Source organism: Saccostrea echinata, unplaced genomic scaffold, assembly GCF_033153115.1.
Source record: "Saccostrea echinata isolate AGI-Se365-2 ecotype Australia unplaced genomic scaffold, CSIRO_AGI_Sech_v1 ptg000064l, whole genome shotgun sequence".
NCBI classification, from domain to species: Eukaryota; Metazoa; Mollusca; class Bivalvia; order Ostreida; family Ostreidae; genus Saccostrea; species Saccostrea echinata.
The window spans coordinates 1159085-1174773 of record NW_026889813.1 but is presented as its reverse complement, the minus strand read 5'-3'; the positions used below and the strand labels follow the sequence as shown (position 1 = coordinate 1174773).

The window sequence follows — 15689 nt, the reverse complement described above, 5'->3', positions numbered from 1 at the left end:
TGAAGAGTTACTGTAGCATTTTGAAAGTATTTCACAGAAATTTCTATTTTAAGTAACCATGGCAACACCATTCACTAAAATCAAAAACTGATATACACTATTATGTATCGTAGTGTAGTCTAATTGTGTGCCAAATTATATTGAAATCAGACCAGAACTGTAGCAGGAGTAATGTTTTAAAGGAATTTTACAGAAATTCATCAAAATCAAAAAACCAATTCATCAATTATATTTACTTAAGATTCTTTGCAGTTTCGAAAAAGCTTATGCTCTCATGAACTACTGTGGGATGAGTAAGAATATTTCCATTGCGATGTAATTGATTGATTGTATGTTGTGTTACGTCCCATTCGAGAATTTTTCACTCATATAGAGACGTCACCATATACCGATGAAGGGCTTCAAATTTTGACCTTTACTCGGCACTCAAGGCCATTGAGCAGTGAAGGATCTTTATCGTGCCAACGCCTGTCGTGACACGGGGCCTCGGTTTTTAAGGTTTCATCCGAAGGACCCGCAACTTTCACTTCAAAGTGCCAAGCGCATGGCGAAGGAACAGTTGTTACCCATTTTTTATCGACTTAGGTCTGTCGCGGCCGAGATTCGAACTCACGAACGACCTCCCGATCACGGAGCGAGCGCTCTACCGACTGAGCTACCGTGAACGGTCGTGATGTGATTGAAGTCAAGAAAAAAAATTGTGCAAACTTAAAAAAAAAAAAAAAAAAAAAAAAAAAAAAAAAAAAAAAATCGTTGAAATGACAAAAATATGTGGCAATTCATCGCTTGATATGTGACAATACAACGCTTCATGCCTGCATATTTATCAAGAAGCGCTAACGCGCTTCATGAAATATGCAGGCGTGAAGCGTCGTAGTTCATGTCCTCATGAATTCTCAAAAATTAAATTCATCTCTTAAATGTATCTTTATGTAGTCTGCTTGTGTGCTAAGTTATATTTAAAATCAGACTAGAACTGTAGAAAGAATTGCGTTTTCAAAGAATTTTACAGATATTTCTATTTTTAGTAACCATGGCAACACTGTTCATCGAAATCAACTAGATGCAAAAAATTATGTATCTTAGTGTATTCTACTTGTATACCAAAATATATTAAAATCAGATCAGAACTGTAGCATTAGTAGCATTTTAAAGGAATTTCACAGAAATGTCTATGTTTAGTAACCATGGTAACAGCATTCATCGAAATCAAAAACTGATGCAGTAATTATGTACCTTAGTGTAGTCTATTTGTGTGCAAGTTATTTCAAAATCAAACAAAACCTGTAGGAGAAGTAGCGTTTTAAAGGGAAATCGTAGATATTTCTATTTTTAGTAACCATGGCAACACCGTTCATCAAAATCAAAAACCGATGCACTGAATTATGTATCTTAGTGTAGTTTACTTGTGTACCAGGTTATACTGAAATCAGACCAAAACTGTAGGAGTAGCATTTTAAAGGAATTTCTATTTTTACTAGCCATGGCAACACCGTTCATCAAAAACCGATGCACTAAATTATGTGTCTTAGTGTAGTCTATGTGCCAAGTTTTATTGAAATCAGACCAAAACTGTAAGAGGAGTAGTGTTTTAAAGGAATTTCACAGAAATTTCTATTTTTAGTTACCATGGCAACACCATTCATCAAAAACGGATGCACTAAATTATGTATCTTAGTGTAATCTACCTGTGTGCCAAGTTATATTGAAATCGGACCAAACTGGAGGAGGAGTAGTGTTTTAAAGGAATTTCACAGAAATTTCTATTTTTAGTAACCATGGCAACACCGTTCATTGACATCAAAAACGGATGCACTAAATTATGAATATTAGTGTAGTCTACCTGTGTGCCAAGTTGTATTGAAATCGGGCCAAACTGGAGGAGGAGTAGTGTTTTAAAGGAATTTCACAGAAATTTCTATTTTTAGTAACCATGGCAACATCGTTCATCGACATCAAAAACGGATGCACTAAACTATGTATCTTAGTATAGTCTACTTTTGTGCCAAGTTATAATATATTAAAATCAGACCAAAACTGTAAGAGGAGTAGCATTTTGAAAAATTGTTTACAGATAGACGACAGACACCTTACTATTGCATAAGCTCTGCTGGTCTCTAACTGGTAGAGCTAAAAAGCAAGATATTTTTATCAAACTTCATATGCCCACACATACGATCAGAATTATTCAACTTCATCAACATTTTTTTTACCTCAATCTTTCCTTTGACCTTGACTTCACTTTTCTCATTTTTTTTTGCTCAAACTATTCCAGATATTTTTATGCAAGTTTTTGCATTTACATGTATACATTAATAGGTGAGAATTTATTACCTGTGTCCATTCTGTTTTTATCTTGACCTTTCCCATTGCCCTTTGACTTTACTACTTATTGAATATTTAACTCAGTTTTAAAGAAACTATTCAAGGTATTTCCGTCAAACTTCACACACTAATAAAAATTTTCATGTTGCACTACTAATGAACTCTGGGTGGGGCATTCATGTACTATGGACATATTTCTACCATAGTTCCCCCCTCCAACCCCCCAAAGTCAGTATCTCTCAACACCTATGTGACATGATTTCAAACATAAAATTGAATTCAGATGACAGATGGAATTCATATCGTGGCTTATTCCACAGTATAATACATATGTGTTTTCCATCTTTAACATGTCTACAGATATCCCAAAGTGTCATTTTTCATGATTGATATCCTAATCAAATCAAACATCTCTTCTCAAATAAAAACAGCAAGGCAGTTTCTTTTCTTTTTTTTAATTTCTATTTTCCTGGTGCACAGTCACTACTCCTGCAAAAGGAAAGAAAAAGTATGAAAATCTGGAGATTTACATTTCCCATTACACTAACTTCATGCATGACTACATTGAGGTTCTAACTTATTGTTACTTCTGATTTCTTTGATGTCTTACAATGAAAGAACAAATTTTGATCACTATAAAGACGGGCGTTAGAATTATATTTTAAAATTTTTAAAATAATTTCTTTTTTATATAAAGAAAAGAACTTACATCTGGAACTTCTATTTCTCCAGAATTGATTTTGTCAATGATATCATGAGGTGGACACCTCTCAACAGAGCACCCAACAGACTGTGCAGTACCTGTCAAGATTTCAAAAAAATGTCAGAGGAACCTTGTCAAAATCCTTTTACTTCACCACACATATTTAAAATGTTTTAAATATTTTAAAATGGATACGCATAAGCAAGAAAATTAACTTGATTCATTTTAATTGCACTGTAAGAATGCCTGATGAACATGAATTCACTCACCTAAGATTTCTTTACAGGTGCCAGCAAGTGATTTTGCCATACTTCTTGGACGCATCTGTCGTGCAATACCAATGATGTCATCCATCGTCAGATTTCCACTGTGTTTCACTGTGGAAGCAGAGAGAAGCATTGTCATTTGTTTATGACTGAAATAATAAACAGTATACATTTTTATTCTGTCACCTTTTTAATAAAAGAAAATGGAGATAGCAGCATGAAGACTTGACCACATTTCCCAAATGGTTAATCCTCAATTGTATTTTAGATGCATAAATCAGAAGACTATAAAATACATGGACAGCTCAAACATTGGGAAAAATTACTGTACATGTACATAAATTGGTGTATTCAAAATTTAGCGCAATCACTGCGTATGGAATTGTTGGCATAATCATGAATTAGCGCTACACATGTCCGTGCCGTATATTGTATATATAAATGATTACTTAGCAGTATTCATAAATTAGCGAATTGTTGTCTGCGCCAAAGCCATTAAAATATGAAGCTCGCTTTTTTAAGTACACACAGGGATTTATCAGCCTATTTTGGGAAACGCCATTTTTGGGGAATTGGGAAAAAATTATCGGCTATTTGATGAAGTTGGGAAAAATTTAAAATGTTGCTTAAAGCCTGTACTCAGGTGTAATTCATTTAACATTTCAGCATGAACTCTAGTTTGGGCAACCAAACAGACAATTAAATATGATCAACTTCATCATACAATATCAATTATGAATAACAGACTAATAAAAGTAAATTTGACTTCAATGAGTATAAAGTATTTACCTATACAACTAAGGGTAGTACACATGTGTATAATCCAAATTAGTTCACTATAGAATCTGTTTCTGGAGATTATAAACCTCCTGCAAAATATTATACTAAGTACACATTTTCTCAAAGTACTCTTTAAATATGTATTAAAACATTGAAAATACATTTTTCTATCTGAAATAATGCGTACAGTCCTTACCATTCACTCGTAGATCAATTGAGTAGGTGGAAATAATTTAATAAATCTATACAATTACACAATATCACCATTTTCAGAAAAAAAAAAACAGAGGGAATTCGGATGAAAAGTTGGCGATGTTTTTACAGTGTTTTTAAATGTGTTATGACTGTGGCTTTGCTAAATGAGTTAAATAGATGAAAATTACAGACAATTTGACAATTTTGCTCAGTGTTTTTTTCCCAAGATAATTAAATATAAAAGCATTGTTCACCAATTGGGAAAAAATACTGCCAAATTGGGAAAAAATGAATTTATTTTCAATTGGGAATGGGGCCGAATTTTGGCCCCTGAGAAGGTACTGATAAATCCCTGACACATATAGTATTTGTTTTGTAAAATGGGTCCTAATTTTACTTTGATCAACAATCATGTAAAAAGTTTAACATTCTTACCATGTTTAACCTTCTTTCTGTCTCTGGGTGGCTCCTTCAGTGATTTGATGATGAGGGAGGAGGCACTGGGCACCACCTCAACCTTGGCCTGTCGATTCTGTACCACTAATTTCACCGTTATCTTTAGTCCTTTCCAGTCTGTAGTACCTTTGGCAATATCGTCACCAACTTTCTTTGGGGACTAAAATTTAATGAACATAAAATCACATTTCTATTACTTTCTCAATCATCATCATAGCTCCTGCTTGCATTTGGTTAAAGCTAACACCATGCATCATTCTAAATATTCATGGAGTAAGGAGTTAACCTAATGTCTCAGGTCTGAATCCCATTGTGGGACGTGGAGACTGAACCTTTGGATGACACCTTATAAACCAAGTTAATTTAGATGTTGTTGACATGTTACATACAAAGATCAAATTCCTCAGATACTTTTTCAAAAATATTCCAAAGTCAACTTCAGTCAAAAACTGATTTATTCTTGTTAATTCTACAATGTTAAGCAATCGATTCAAGTCAGTAGCTCTTGTACCTTGGTTAATTACAAAAAGAAATAAGATGCATGCAACTTTTTTTCGAAGTAAAAAGCAGCAATATTTATATAATGATTCCCCTTATGAATATAATATGACCTGCAATCCAGTAGTGGTCAAGGGCACCAAATTTAACACAAAAGGAGAAAAAATATGGCCAGACCTTTAATCAAACCAGGGACCCCTGCACTGCTGGTCAGGTGCTTTAACCAGTACCACTGGGCCAGCTGAAGTTGGATCCCAGCCATATGTTTTCTCTCTTCCAGTTGCATTTGGTGTTATTGACCACCTTTGGACTTGAGGTGTCAAGTCCTGCAAGGGGCTGAAGAATCTGTATTGTGCATCTTAGAGGGCAGAGATAATTCAAGGAGAAATGCATGTAGTTGGGCAATATCAGCCTGGAAAGCTCAGTAGTTAAAGCACCAGACTTTTTCAGTTGTAATGCAGGGGTCCCAAGTTAGTTTCTTTGTTCAGTCTAATTTTTTTCCCTTTCTCATTACAAAACCTTTATATTTCATTTATATTTCAATAACATGAAAATCTCACATCTAAAAGCATTGAATCAACTTCCCTAAAAAATATTATCCACAATACCCAGCATCAAGTGGCAAAGTACACAACACAAACATCTATACATTTTGATTATTTTCTGATTTACATTATGTAGAAAAACTTTCATACTTCTCTCAGTTATTAAACTTTTGATGTAACTTACCAGACCCAAGGGACCGATCTTAGGAGCCAAAGAGGATGTAGCTGGAACTTCTCCGCCTACTGCCTTCACATACACTGAATGACAGAAAATAAAACATTTAACTCTCATGATACTCATTGGCATCTCGTAATCATACCTGTGATATACCAAGTACACAATGCCCTAAATAGTAAATACTAAGTCATTTACTATACTTGTCTACACCTTTGATTCCAACTCTAATGGCTGCCTTTTCATATGAACTTTTGTATCAACTGGTACAGGCCATTCTCCATACTCATAGTACTTTAATTGGTCATGCCTCCCGACTTAAATGCTGAAGTTGGGTTGGAGAAAAATATTTTTTATGCTGGTTTCTTTTTTACTTTACTGCACCTTTTAAACATCCCATCATATTTAATTATGCCTCCTTGCTAGGGTTGGATACCGGTACTCGGTACCAATACTGTACCGAATAGTTACTTCAAAAATACCGGTAAAATACCGTTTCATTTAATACTGGTACTAATAACTGTACTTCTTAATCTTTAAAACATTTTAATACATTTAATTTGATTTAAAAAAAAAACACATTCCAAACTTGCTAAAATCGAATTCTCCGCTCATTGAAAGGTAGGCAAATTACATGTAACGAAATGGATTCTTAGAACGATACTTACTTTCGACTGCCGATATTCGAGGTAAATCAATACGTATATTTTTTTTTTAAAAAATCAAAATACATTCACATGAATCTTATTTTAATTTTACAAATAAAAACTAATAATAAATGTAAATTAAAAAGGCAAAATGTCGCAAAAAATGTGATCTATCCATTATATAATGTTTCGTCATTTAGTGAGACCAAACAAAAGGTATCCTGGCAACCGGGTGAAGCAGTGAGCCGATTTGTGCAAATTAATTTGTTTGGGATTCAATTGATTTGTTTTGTTGATCATTATTTAAAGGTTGAAATGAAATGTTTGTAATTTGAATATTAGGAATATCTTAAAAGCATGGAACAAAGTTTATAAGCTCATTTTAGATTATATCATTGAAAGGTTAGTGAATGGTGAAAGCACATTTGTCATAAAATGAACCCTCATTCTCATTCATCAATGCATATAAGTACCGTATCGTTAAAAATACCGTATCATTTCAAAAATACCGGTATGGTATCGTACCGTTTCATCCTTAACGGTATCCAACCCTACTCCTTGCCTTGTAATCCAAGATTCCTCTGACTCTTAACCCTTGCTTTTATAATGTGACATGAAATAAGATCCAAAATATAAAGTTGTAAAGGTAGGCTGAGTCACGACACCAGCTGGTGTCACTGAATTCCCACTTTTCAAAATGGCCCAGACTCTCCCCCTCAAGTCACAATATAAAAGCAGGAATTAGAGTCGGAGGAATCTTGGATTACTTGCCTTTATACATTATTTTTGCTTCATTTGTTAAACAATATACAAATCTGTTAAGTGTAGAGTTAAAATTCATCTTCTGCAACGTAACTAGATTTATTACAATCATGAGAATGGACATGAAGTCCTAAAGAATCTGCACCAAGGTACAGGGAATTCAAGGTTTCGAATGATGAGTCATGCACTCCACAGTGACACACATCCATATGAAAAGGTAACAGTAAAAATCGAGGAAATCTCAGGTTCCATAAATCAGTGTGTTATTACTGATCAGTGGTTCAAGTTTTGCCAAGTTTCTCCGAACAAAGTTTTACACTGACTGTCATTGCAAACCTTCTCTTGACTTTGTTTCGTCACAATAAAATTAGAAAACCTTTAATTAATGAGCGAGAATTTCAACACATTTAGCAACATTATATACAAACCTGATCACGCTGTCTACACCAGTCATCACAAAGACTGCTAAATATATCATCACGTCGAGTACATGACAATGGGGGGGGGAGGGGTATTCATTAGCGGTTTTCCACATGTAATATTATCTTACCAGTCATAATAGCGGTTGGATCAAATTTGGGACCCATCTTTGTTTTATCTTTTTACTTTGACAAATATCTAGATGACAGTTATGGTGTTGGATGAGCCCAGCTGGACACGACCAATCGCAAGTTGCACCACACCGTCGAAAAGGTATGGGGGAAAAGGAAGTTGATCTGTTTACTTCCGTTTACATTTCACAAACAGGGAACCAATTTAGGCGGTAAAATTTAAAATAAGGAAATTCATTATTATCTTGTAGTCTTTAGAATATTACTGCTTGGATTAATCTACATATCTATTTAAATGATTTATGGAGCATTTATATCCCATAGTATTTTATGCAGTTAGAATTATCTGCCCTTGGATCTAAATTCAAGTAAATTGAAATCTACAATGTATTTCTCAATTTTTAATCAATATTCAAGCATTCTTAACATTTTAAAAGGCCAAGATAAATTAACTGAACACTTCATTTGCATCCAGTGAATTAAATAACAGTGATTTCTGTTCATTGGTGCTTTGTTGTCTTTGAAATTTTTCCTGGGTTTAAATGACATGTACCATACATAGGGGAATCTCGGTGAGTGGGATCATTTACACTTTTAATGGGTTCATCGCTGTCGAATCTGAACGGGATTTCGTGCCACAATCGCATTTGTAACCTTCATCCATTTATAAACTCGTTCAATGTATCATGTTGTAAATTTAAATTTATACTGAGGTAAATGCAAAATTTACAACATGATATACAGTTATTATGTTGTAAATTTTTTACCTCCCCTAGTAAATTCAAAATTTACAACATGAAACATTGAGTGAGTCGAGATCGATCACAGTGAATAACAATAAAAGTTGGGACACTGAAATTGGGTCCTTGTTACTTTCTTTAAGTTATGACATACGAAATTAAGTGATACGTACACTCTCTCTTATTGGACGTAGCTCGCACAGTTTTATAAGGGGAACAGTCCAGCAAACGATCCGAATTAAAGACCATTATCCTCGTCTTGTGCCTGAAAGTATAATTTAAAGGGCGGGAGTGGTGAAAGCCAACACCCAACGAATATGGAAAACATGAACCTAATGATGCCTATGAAACTGGTCGCATTAACATTGATAGCAGCATTGGTCTATTTTTGATTTCACTGTAGTCAATGTTTTCGTTTCCTTTTTTTGCAAAATGATTTGTTCAGTAGTACTTAAGGAACTCATCCTCAAGTACACTTGAATTTGAAGGGTTTTTTTCTTCAAAATGTCAGGATGCTGTTACAATGCATTGCAGCTCATATAAGATGCAATTTTATTAATAGATTTCATGTATATATTTAAAGATATTTTTTCACTTCCCAGCATTATTTTTAACATTATGAAATATTATGATAACCAATGTATTTCTTTTGTGGATAATCTGCTCTGCCATGCATGCACGCTTCCGGGTTGATAGGCACTCTCTATAGAGGGAAGTGCTCAATCTACTCCAGTGTACACTTCGAAGTTTGAAAAAAAATATTGACACTCTCTAAACTGAAACAAACACAGCGTTATTGTAGTACTCCATACGTTTTCCTGGATTAACTTCACAGCGGTTTTTTTTTTAATTATTTTTTTTTAAAAGGAGAAAACAAGATGGAGCGGCTAAACCAAACCAATGACGACGGATTTCGATCAACAGAGGATTTGAATCGTTTTCTTGCTCACAAATATCAAACCAACACAGTACTTGTATCAATATTGTTGAGTATCGGCGTTATCGGGAATTCGATTGTTATCTTGACTTATCACTTTCGGATGAAAAACAAAAGAGACGATCGTTACTTTATTCCATGTCTTGCGATTACAAATATGTTGGCTTGTATGTCTGCTTCTGTTATGTCGGTGACGATGAACTCGATTCCTGCCATGTTTACGTCAGAGTCGCTGTGCAAGGGCCTCAATTTCGTTACACGAGTGACGTGCGTTGAATCGTTGATTATGTTGCTGATAATATCGATGCAACGATACAAAAAGATTTGTACGAAGGGAAGAAATCGATTTTCTTTGCTTTGGAAGCGGTTAGCAATCGTTATATCGATCATTGTGAGTTCGATATTCTCGTTTCCCACATTGATATTTTATGGCATAAAACCGATAAAGAGAACCAGATACAACAATATTACAGAATTTCATTGTGAACTAACAACAAACAGTGACCATGCCAAATATGGCCTACACGCATATTTAGCTTTTGTTGCTTTGTTATTCCTTGGGATCGTTTTAAGCATCAGTGTGATCTACACCTTCATTGGAAAAAGAATCCACTCAAACATACAGCCTCCTCAGAAAAGTGCAGTGTCCACCTCCTATGACAGTTTACACTACAATTCTTTGTTAAAGTATTCCAAATCAGACAGCAATCTACAGAACAGGCTGCAGGCGCCCCTGGACGAGTCTTCGGATGCTATTTTACAAAAGTTTACGGAGAAAAACGGAGTTCCTCCAAAAAGAAGTCAATCAGAGGCTGGAAAAAGAAAATATACCGTGTCAGAAGTCAAAAAGGTGCGATCAAGAATAGGAATTTTTGTGTTCCGATATTATTATATGTTTGTCTCTATATCTTTTGTGACATTTGTTTCTTTTATTCCACCAATCATAATCATGGTACTGGAAGCCATTGATTCTGAAGTGATAGGTGACATTTCCTCTGACTTTGGATTTAATTTCATTCTACTACTTCGCCGTAGCTATCTTTTTAGTTACACAATTAATCCATTTATGTTTGGTTTGTTCGATACAACTTTCCGGAAAGCCTTGATCGACGTTTGTCAACTTGTTTGTCTTCCATTACGATTGCAGACCTGAATGTCATCTTTTATTTCATGATTTTTGTAAAGTAATTCATAATATAGCATTACCACTTACATTTTTTGGAATATTACACTGCTATGTGAGCAGTATTAGTATAAAAATACAGGCATCAACTGTATTGGAGTATGAAACAGTCTGGCTCCCGAAATTATCAATATGGCAGATATACTGTTCTATATAATTCTATACTTTTTGGATATACATATAGTATTTAATGGTTTTTCTTTGTTTTAAGGTATTCAATGTATAACGACCATATTTTGTACCTAATAAATGAGTGGTCCGATATTTTTAAACATGGTAGCATTTTGAAGGTGTTATTAAATAAAAATACTCCACCAAAGGAATTTACAAAATTTTGATTATTATCAAATAAATTTCATCTTGAATTTTACATTGAAGTCTATGGGCAGCGCAGGTTTTATTAAGATATTGTAAAAAGTAATTTGAATTTCATTCAGATCTCTTGGTGAAAATATGCAAAAACTCTCTCTTTATTAAAATATGAAATGAAATAAATCATTTACCACAGATATTTTGACAAAATTAAAATTTTGTTTTTTTCGTCAAGGGCAGATAACTCTTCTAAAACTTTTAAGGTGCAAAATGACCAGCTTCTTTCCTGTTATCAGTCATATGAATTTGGTTCATTTCCTTTTCATAGTTATCTAGCAATGCATTTTTAACTAGTTTAAAATGATTAAAAATTGTTCAGAATCCATTCATTATACATTGAATACCTTAAGCATGTTATTGATAAAATTTTATTGTTAAACAAAAATTCACACAATAAGTTTATAAACGGATTAAACTAAACTTTTAAAATAAATAACGCCTTGTCTCAAAATTCATATCTTATAGGAATAAAGGATGTAAAACATTATCAAGTTCTGTGTAAAGACATATGGTACAGTGGGAACTACATATTTTTGGTAAATATTCTTTATCAATAAACGTTTTGAAAAGTTTTTTTCGATCTACACATTAACAATGTGCGCATATTTAAAATGTATTAAATCAATATGATTACATTTTTTTTAACTTAGTATTAATTGGGAGGTTTTTTTTTTCGAAATGTTATACACGAGTATTACACAATAACGGGAAAAAATATCTACCTCTGTATTATATTAATTAAGGGGGTGGTAAATATCGTAACAACAATTTCAATTTAAATCATGAAAGAGTATGGCGCCTAGAAACTCAAGACACAAAGGAGTTTCGGAAAACGTGCCGTTTTAATTATTGCTGATAGAAATAAAGATCTTCCTTCCGCTTTTTGTGGAAATTCATTAAATGAAACATGGCTCATCAATTAATTAGTCTTATCATTTCGATTCATTATATCCCCATCTCTTATATTTTTATTTCAATTCAAACACTTTATAAAAATCATATACGGAAACGGTGCTCTTAATCCCCATGTTAAATACTTAGATAAAGTAATAAAGTCCTCAAGCTGGCTTTTTTTTAAGGAGATTCAAATATGGGAAGGTTCTTCAAATATTTCATCCTCAATTGTTGATCCAAGATATCGTGACTACACGTCACTGCGACTAGGATGCGACGTACCTCTCCGTTACGGAAAACTTTGTTATTATTATATTGATTACGTTCTAATTACAGTTAATTTATTGCAATTAATTGGAGAATATGATGTATTATTTTTTTTAATTTTAATTGTAAATACATGTAAGTTCAATTCTGTAAACAGTACATAGACAGAGAACGCTATATTTGTGCAGTACAAGCGCAACGCTAAAGTTGGTACAATGGGAATTTGTGCGAAGTTGTTCTGAACTTCACATTTTCGAATGATTCTAATAAGTTATGACAAAATTTCACTTGAAATTAGAGAATAAAGTAATGGTGTATAATATAATATTGTATGTCTTGTCTAAAGTACATGTACAGTCTAACCACTACAAATGAACATTCATGCGTCTAGAGAAGGTTTGGAGCTTACCCCCTAATGCAATAAGTACATTTCCCCTCTACTCCTACAAGTAAGAGCCTCGATTAACGTCCCTACGCTCCTTATATGGCGCCAAGTCAAAAGTCTCTCGCCGTGAACCTCTAGTATGCTGGAGTAATTTCCCCTCGAGCTCCCCTTTGGCACAATCTGTATCAAACTTCACCCATAGGGTGTCCCTGGGCAAAGGTTGTGCGGTGAACTTGAACCAATATTTGCAGAGGGAAGATCAAAGTCTAAAAATATCTCTGTGTAAAATTCTTGTATACTAGAATTTTCTTTCTTCGTCCTATGTGGCCCATACTTCACCCTGAGTGTGGTAAAGAGTGTGCAGCGACCTTGAACCAAGTTTGTAGGTCAGAGGTCAACTCAATCTTTGTGGTTAGCATATTTGTTCTCCCCTTGGCCCCATCTGCATGGCTCATACATAAACCATCTGTGAGTAAGATGTGTGCAATCACCTTGTCAATGAGTTGAATGTCAAAGATTTATGTCAAAGCATGCGTAAAAAAGTTAGAATTCAAGATCAATTAAATATTCGTGTAAAATCCTTTTCTGGAATATATATTGAGTCCTTATTTGGAGCATGTTATGTTTGAATCAAGTGAAAGGTTAATTTTTTGTGTAAACCCCTTTAAGGGGTATATACTCTCTCCCCTTATTCCGATTACACTCAATATCTATCTCATTCATACTGCCTTTGGGAAAAATATATCATAAGTAAATGTTTATTTGCAAAAACATTAATTTTGTTTTATTGCCTCTATTAAATATCAATTTATGCAATTTATTTTCTAACGGAGCTAGGAAAAAATATGATTACATGTATCTATTCAGTTACGTAATCCTAATGATCATAAACTCAATAAACGCAGTATTAAATCTATTGAAAAGTTTTCCTTTTTCCTTTTAGTTATTTACCAAGAAAAAATGAAAGAAAGAAAGGCAAATAGCATATTTTTCCCCTTAACACATAGACAAAAGAGTTTTCTAAGCACAAAATGCATAGTGGTCACCAAATACAGTCCTTAGAGGTCCCTTTCTCATATATGTCTTTTACTGATAGCGGGGCCCTTTGAAAGTGACGATATCATTAATTCATACTTTTTACAGCTATAAAGATAATATATTTTACAAGGACATAAAGCCTTAACGAGTGTTGCTACTGACCACTTTTATTTTTTGGACTATGCAACAACTAAATAAATACAATCACTGCATTTTGTCAATTAAGTGTCTACCAACAAATAACCAGGATATCCTGTTAAAAATTTGCCACCGATAGTTATACAGTGAATTGGGGGGGGGGGGGGGGGGAGTCATTTTTCATCTTGAATACAACTAGATTTATCAAATCAGTTAGCAATCGATTTTCTTAATTTAACTATAGTGATGAAAAAATGAAGCCAGAGAAGGAGAAAAAATGGCACATTAACGTTGTATGAAGCTCCCCTCTTTTCCTAGAATAGTCTTTTGCTGGTAATTTAGTTTGAAAATTTTTCTTTAAAATGCCGATTGGTCCTCCACTTTTTTTTCCAAAAAGAGACCCCCCCCCCCCCAGACGAAATATTTTTTCAAGGGCAGTTTTCCTTTTTTCCTTGTCAAAGTTTTTTACAAGCACCCCCCCCCCCCCCATAAAGTAATGCTACGTCGCTGAGAATATTGCTGCGTGTTCCTTTGTTTTATCGATACATATTGATCAGAAAATTTCTACCCAGGTAACTTCGGGCATTCCATCCATACGAGTGTTTAATCGAACTAAGTCGCAAGGTTACTGAAAAACATGGGGAAAGTAACCAAAACAGGTCTTGCATTTATGTCGACATCTACTTCATTTATAACAGTGTAATACCTTTCTCGGGTAAATAATGCATGAGATGGGTGGTGTTCAGTGTAACTCCCTGGAAATTAATCTTTTTAAAAATGATATTGCAAAGAAGTATACACGCCACTGAATGCAGAACGGTCTCAAACATTTACTATAGCAAAATACAATACTATAATCAGAAAAAGTGAGGGGGGGGGGGGCTCCCCCCTCCCCCGAGTTCCATGGGCCTGAAAAAAATTAATACAACTCTCAAAGAGAGAGAGAGAGAGAGAGAACCTGTGCCTAAGTTACCATTACATAGACCCACCCCCATACCATAGTCAATTTCTTGTATATACAACCATTTGATAAGATCTAGAGACAAGAATCTCAGATACCGCTCATATATTAAACCTATTCTACCAGCTTAAGCTAGGTAGTTCAATCCTCAGGTTCTGAAACTCAGAAGTTGTTAAGAAATTGAAAATGCTCACAAAAATGTCTTTGAATTCACAAAGTAATGTGTATTTGCACATGGTATTTCTTTGTTATAGGTAATCATATTATATAAGGAAAATGTTCAGTCTAATTATATTTTTCAGGAAATGCGAATAAAAACACCAGCTATGCATTTTCTGATTGAAAATTGATCAACAAATATATTTCAGGACAAAAAAAAACCTTAGGTATCTATGTATTTGGAGAAAATGGAATGTTTTTTTGTTTTGTTTTTTTTTTGAACTTGCACTTACACGGTATTTTAGTTCTTCAGTTAACTTAGTGTAAAAAGCTTGTGCTATTGCAACACATTACAGATTACTTCCTACTTCATATCATGCTAAAAAACATTGCTATTTAAGGCTAGATTAACGGATAGCCGATTTCTCGAAAAATGTATTTATTTTTGTTCTTTAAATGGGGTCAAATGACCTGCGTGACCTAGCATTGACGTTACGCGCGATGTTGGTGCCATCTTACAATTTTAGTATCAGACCAATAAAACCTATATTGGTGATTTCTAAAAAATGCTCGCAATATGAATGATTTTGGTATTAATCATTAGGTTTTGAATAGAACTACTCGATTACAGTCGAAAATAAAATTTAAATAAATTTCATGCAAAATATAGAATTTTACAGAGCAAATTACTTACATGTATATTTTAAGCGTG

The 15689-nt window shown here is 33.9% G+C and overlaps 2 protein-coding genes across 3 annotated transcripts; one reads left to right on the top strand and one right to left on the bottom strand.

The window, feature by feature from the left end:
* Window positions 1-2764: 2764 nt before the first annotated feature.
* On the bottom strand, window positions 2765-8078 carry LOC133175954 (large ribosomal subunit protein uL11-like). Of its 2 annotated transcripts, none has more exons than XM_061311108.1 (6): window positions 7903-8078; window positions 5953-6026; window positions 4705-4885; window positions 3298-3405; window positions 3023-3126; window positions 2765-2804 (listed from the first exon to the last, which is right to left on the bottom strand). In XM_061311108.1, the coding sequence occupies exons 1-6, from the start codon at window positions 7937-7939 to the stop codon at window positions 2787-2789; spliced, it is 522 nt and encodes a 173-aa protein (XP_061167092.1). In that variant the 5' UTR covers window positions 7940-8078; the 3' UTR covers window positions 2765-2786. The 2 variants fall into 2 exon arrangements, with proteins under 2 accessions (XP_061167092.1, XP_061167094.1); XM_061311110.1 differs by having other exon boundaries at window positions 2765-2814; window positions 3035-3126.
* A 1408-nt stretch (window positions 8079-9486) lies between these two features.
* LOC133175750 (5-hydroxytryptamine receptor 2B-like) lies at window positions 9487-10754 on the top strand. The gene has a single exon (XM_061310859.1). It carries the CDS (start codon window positions 9522-9524, stop codon window positions 10731-10733), a length of 1212 nt encoding a protein of 403 aa, XP_061166843.1. The 5' UTR covers window positions 9487-9521; the 3' UTR covers window positions 10734-10754.
* Window positions 10755-15689: the final 4935 nt, after the last annotated feature.

What these genes read in the sequence shown, in the direction of transcription:
- LOC133175954 (XM_061311108.1), bottom strand. Translation starts at nt 7,939, where the DNA reads ATGGGTCCCAAATTTGATCCAACCGCTATTATGACTG. An exon ending in TCCAACCGCTATTATGACTG is followed by an intron (nt 6,027 to 7,902) that starts GTAAGATAATAT and finishes TCTGTCATTCAG; the next exon opens with TGTATGTGAAGGCAGTAGGC. An exon ending in CAGAAAGAAGGTTAAACATG is followed by an intron (nt 3,406 to 4,704) that starts GTAAGAATGTTA and finishes CTGCTTCCACAG; the next exon opens with TGAAACACAGTGGAAATCTG.
- LOC133175750 (XM_061310859.1), top strand. Translation starts at nt 9,522, where the DNA reads ATGGAGCGGCTAAACCAAACCAATGACGACGGATTTCGATCAACAGAG.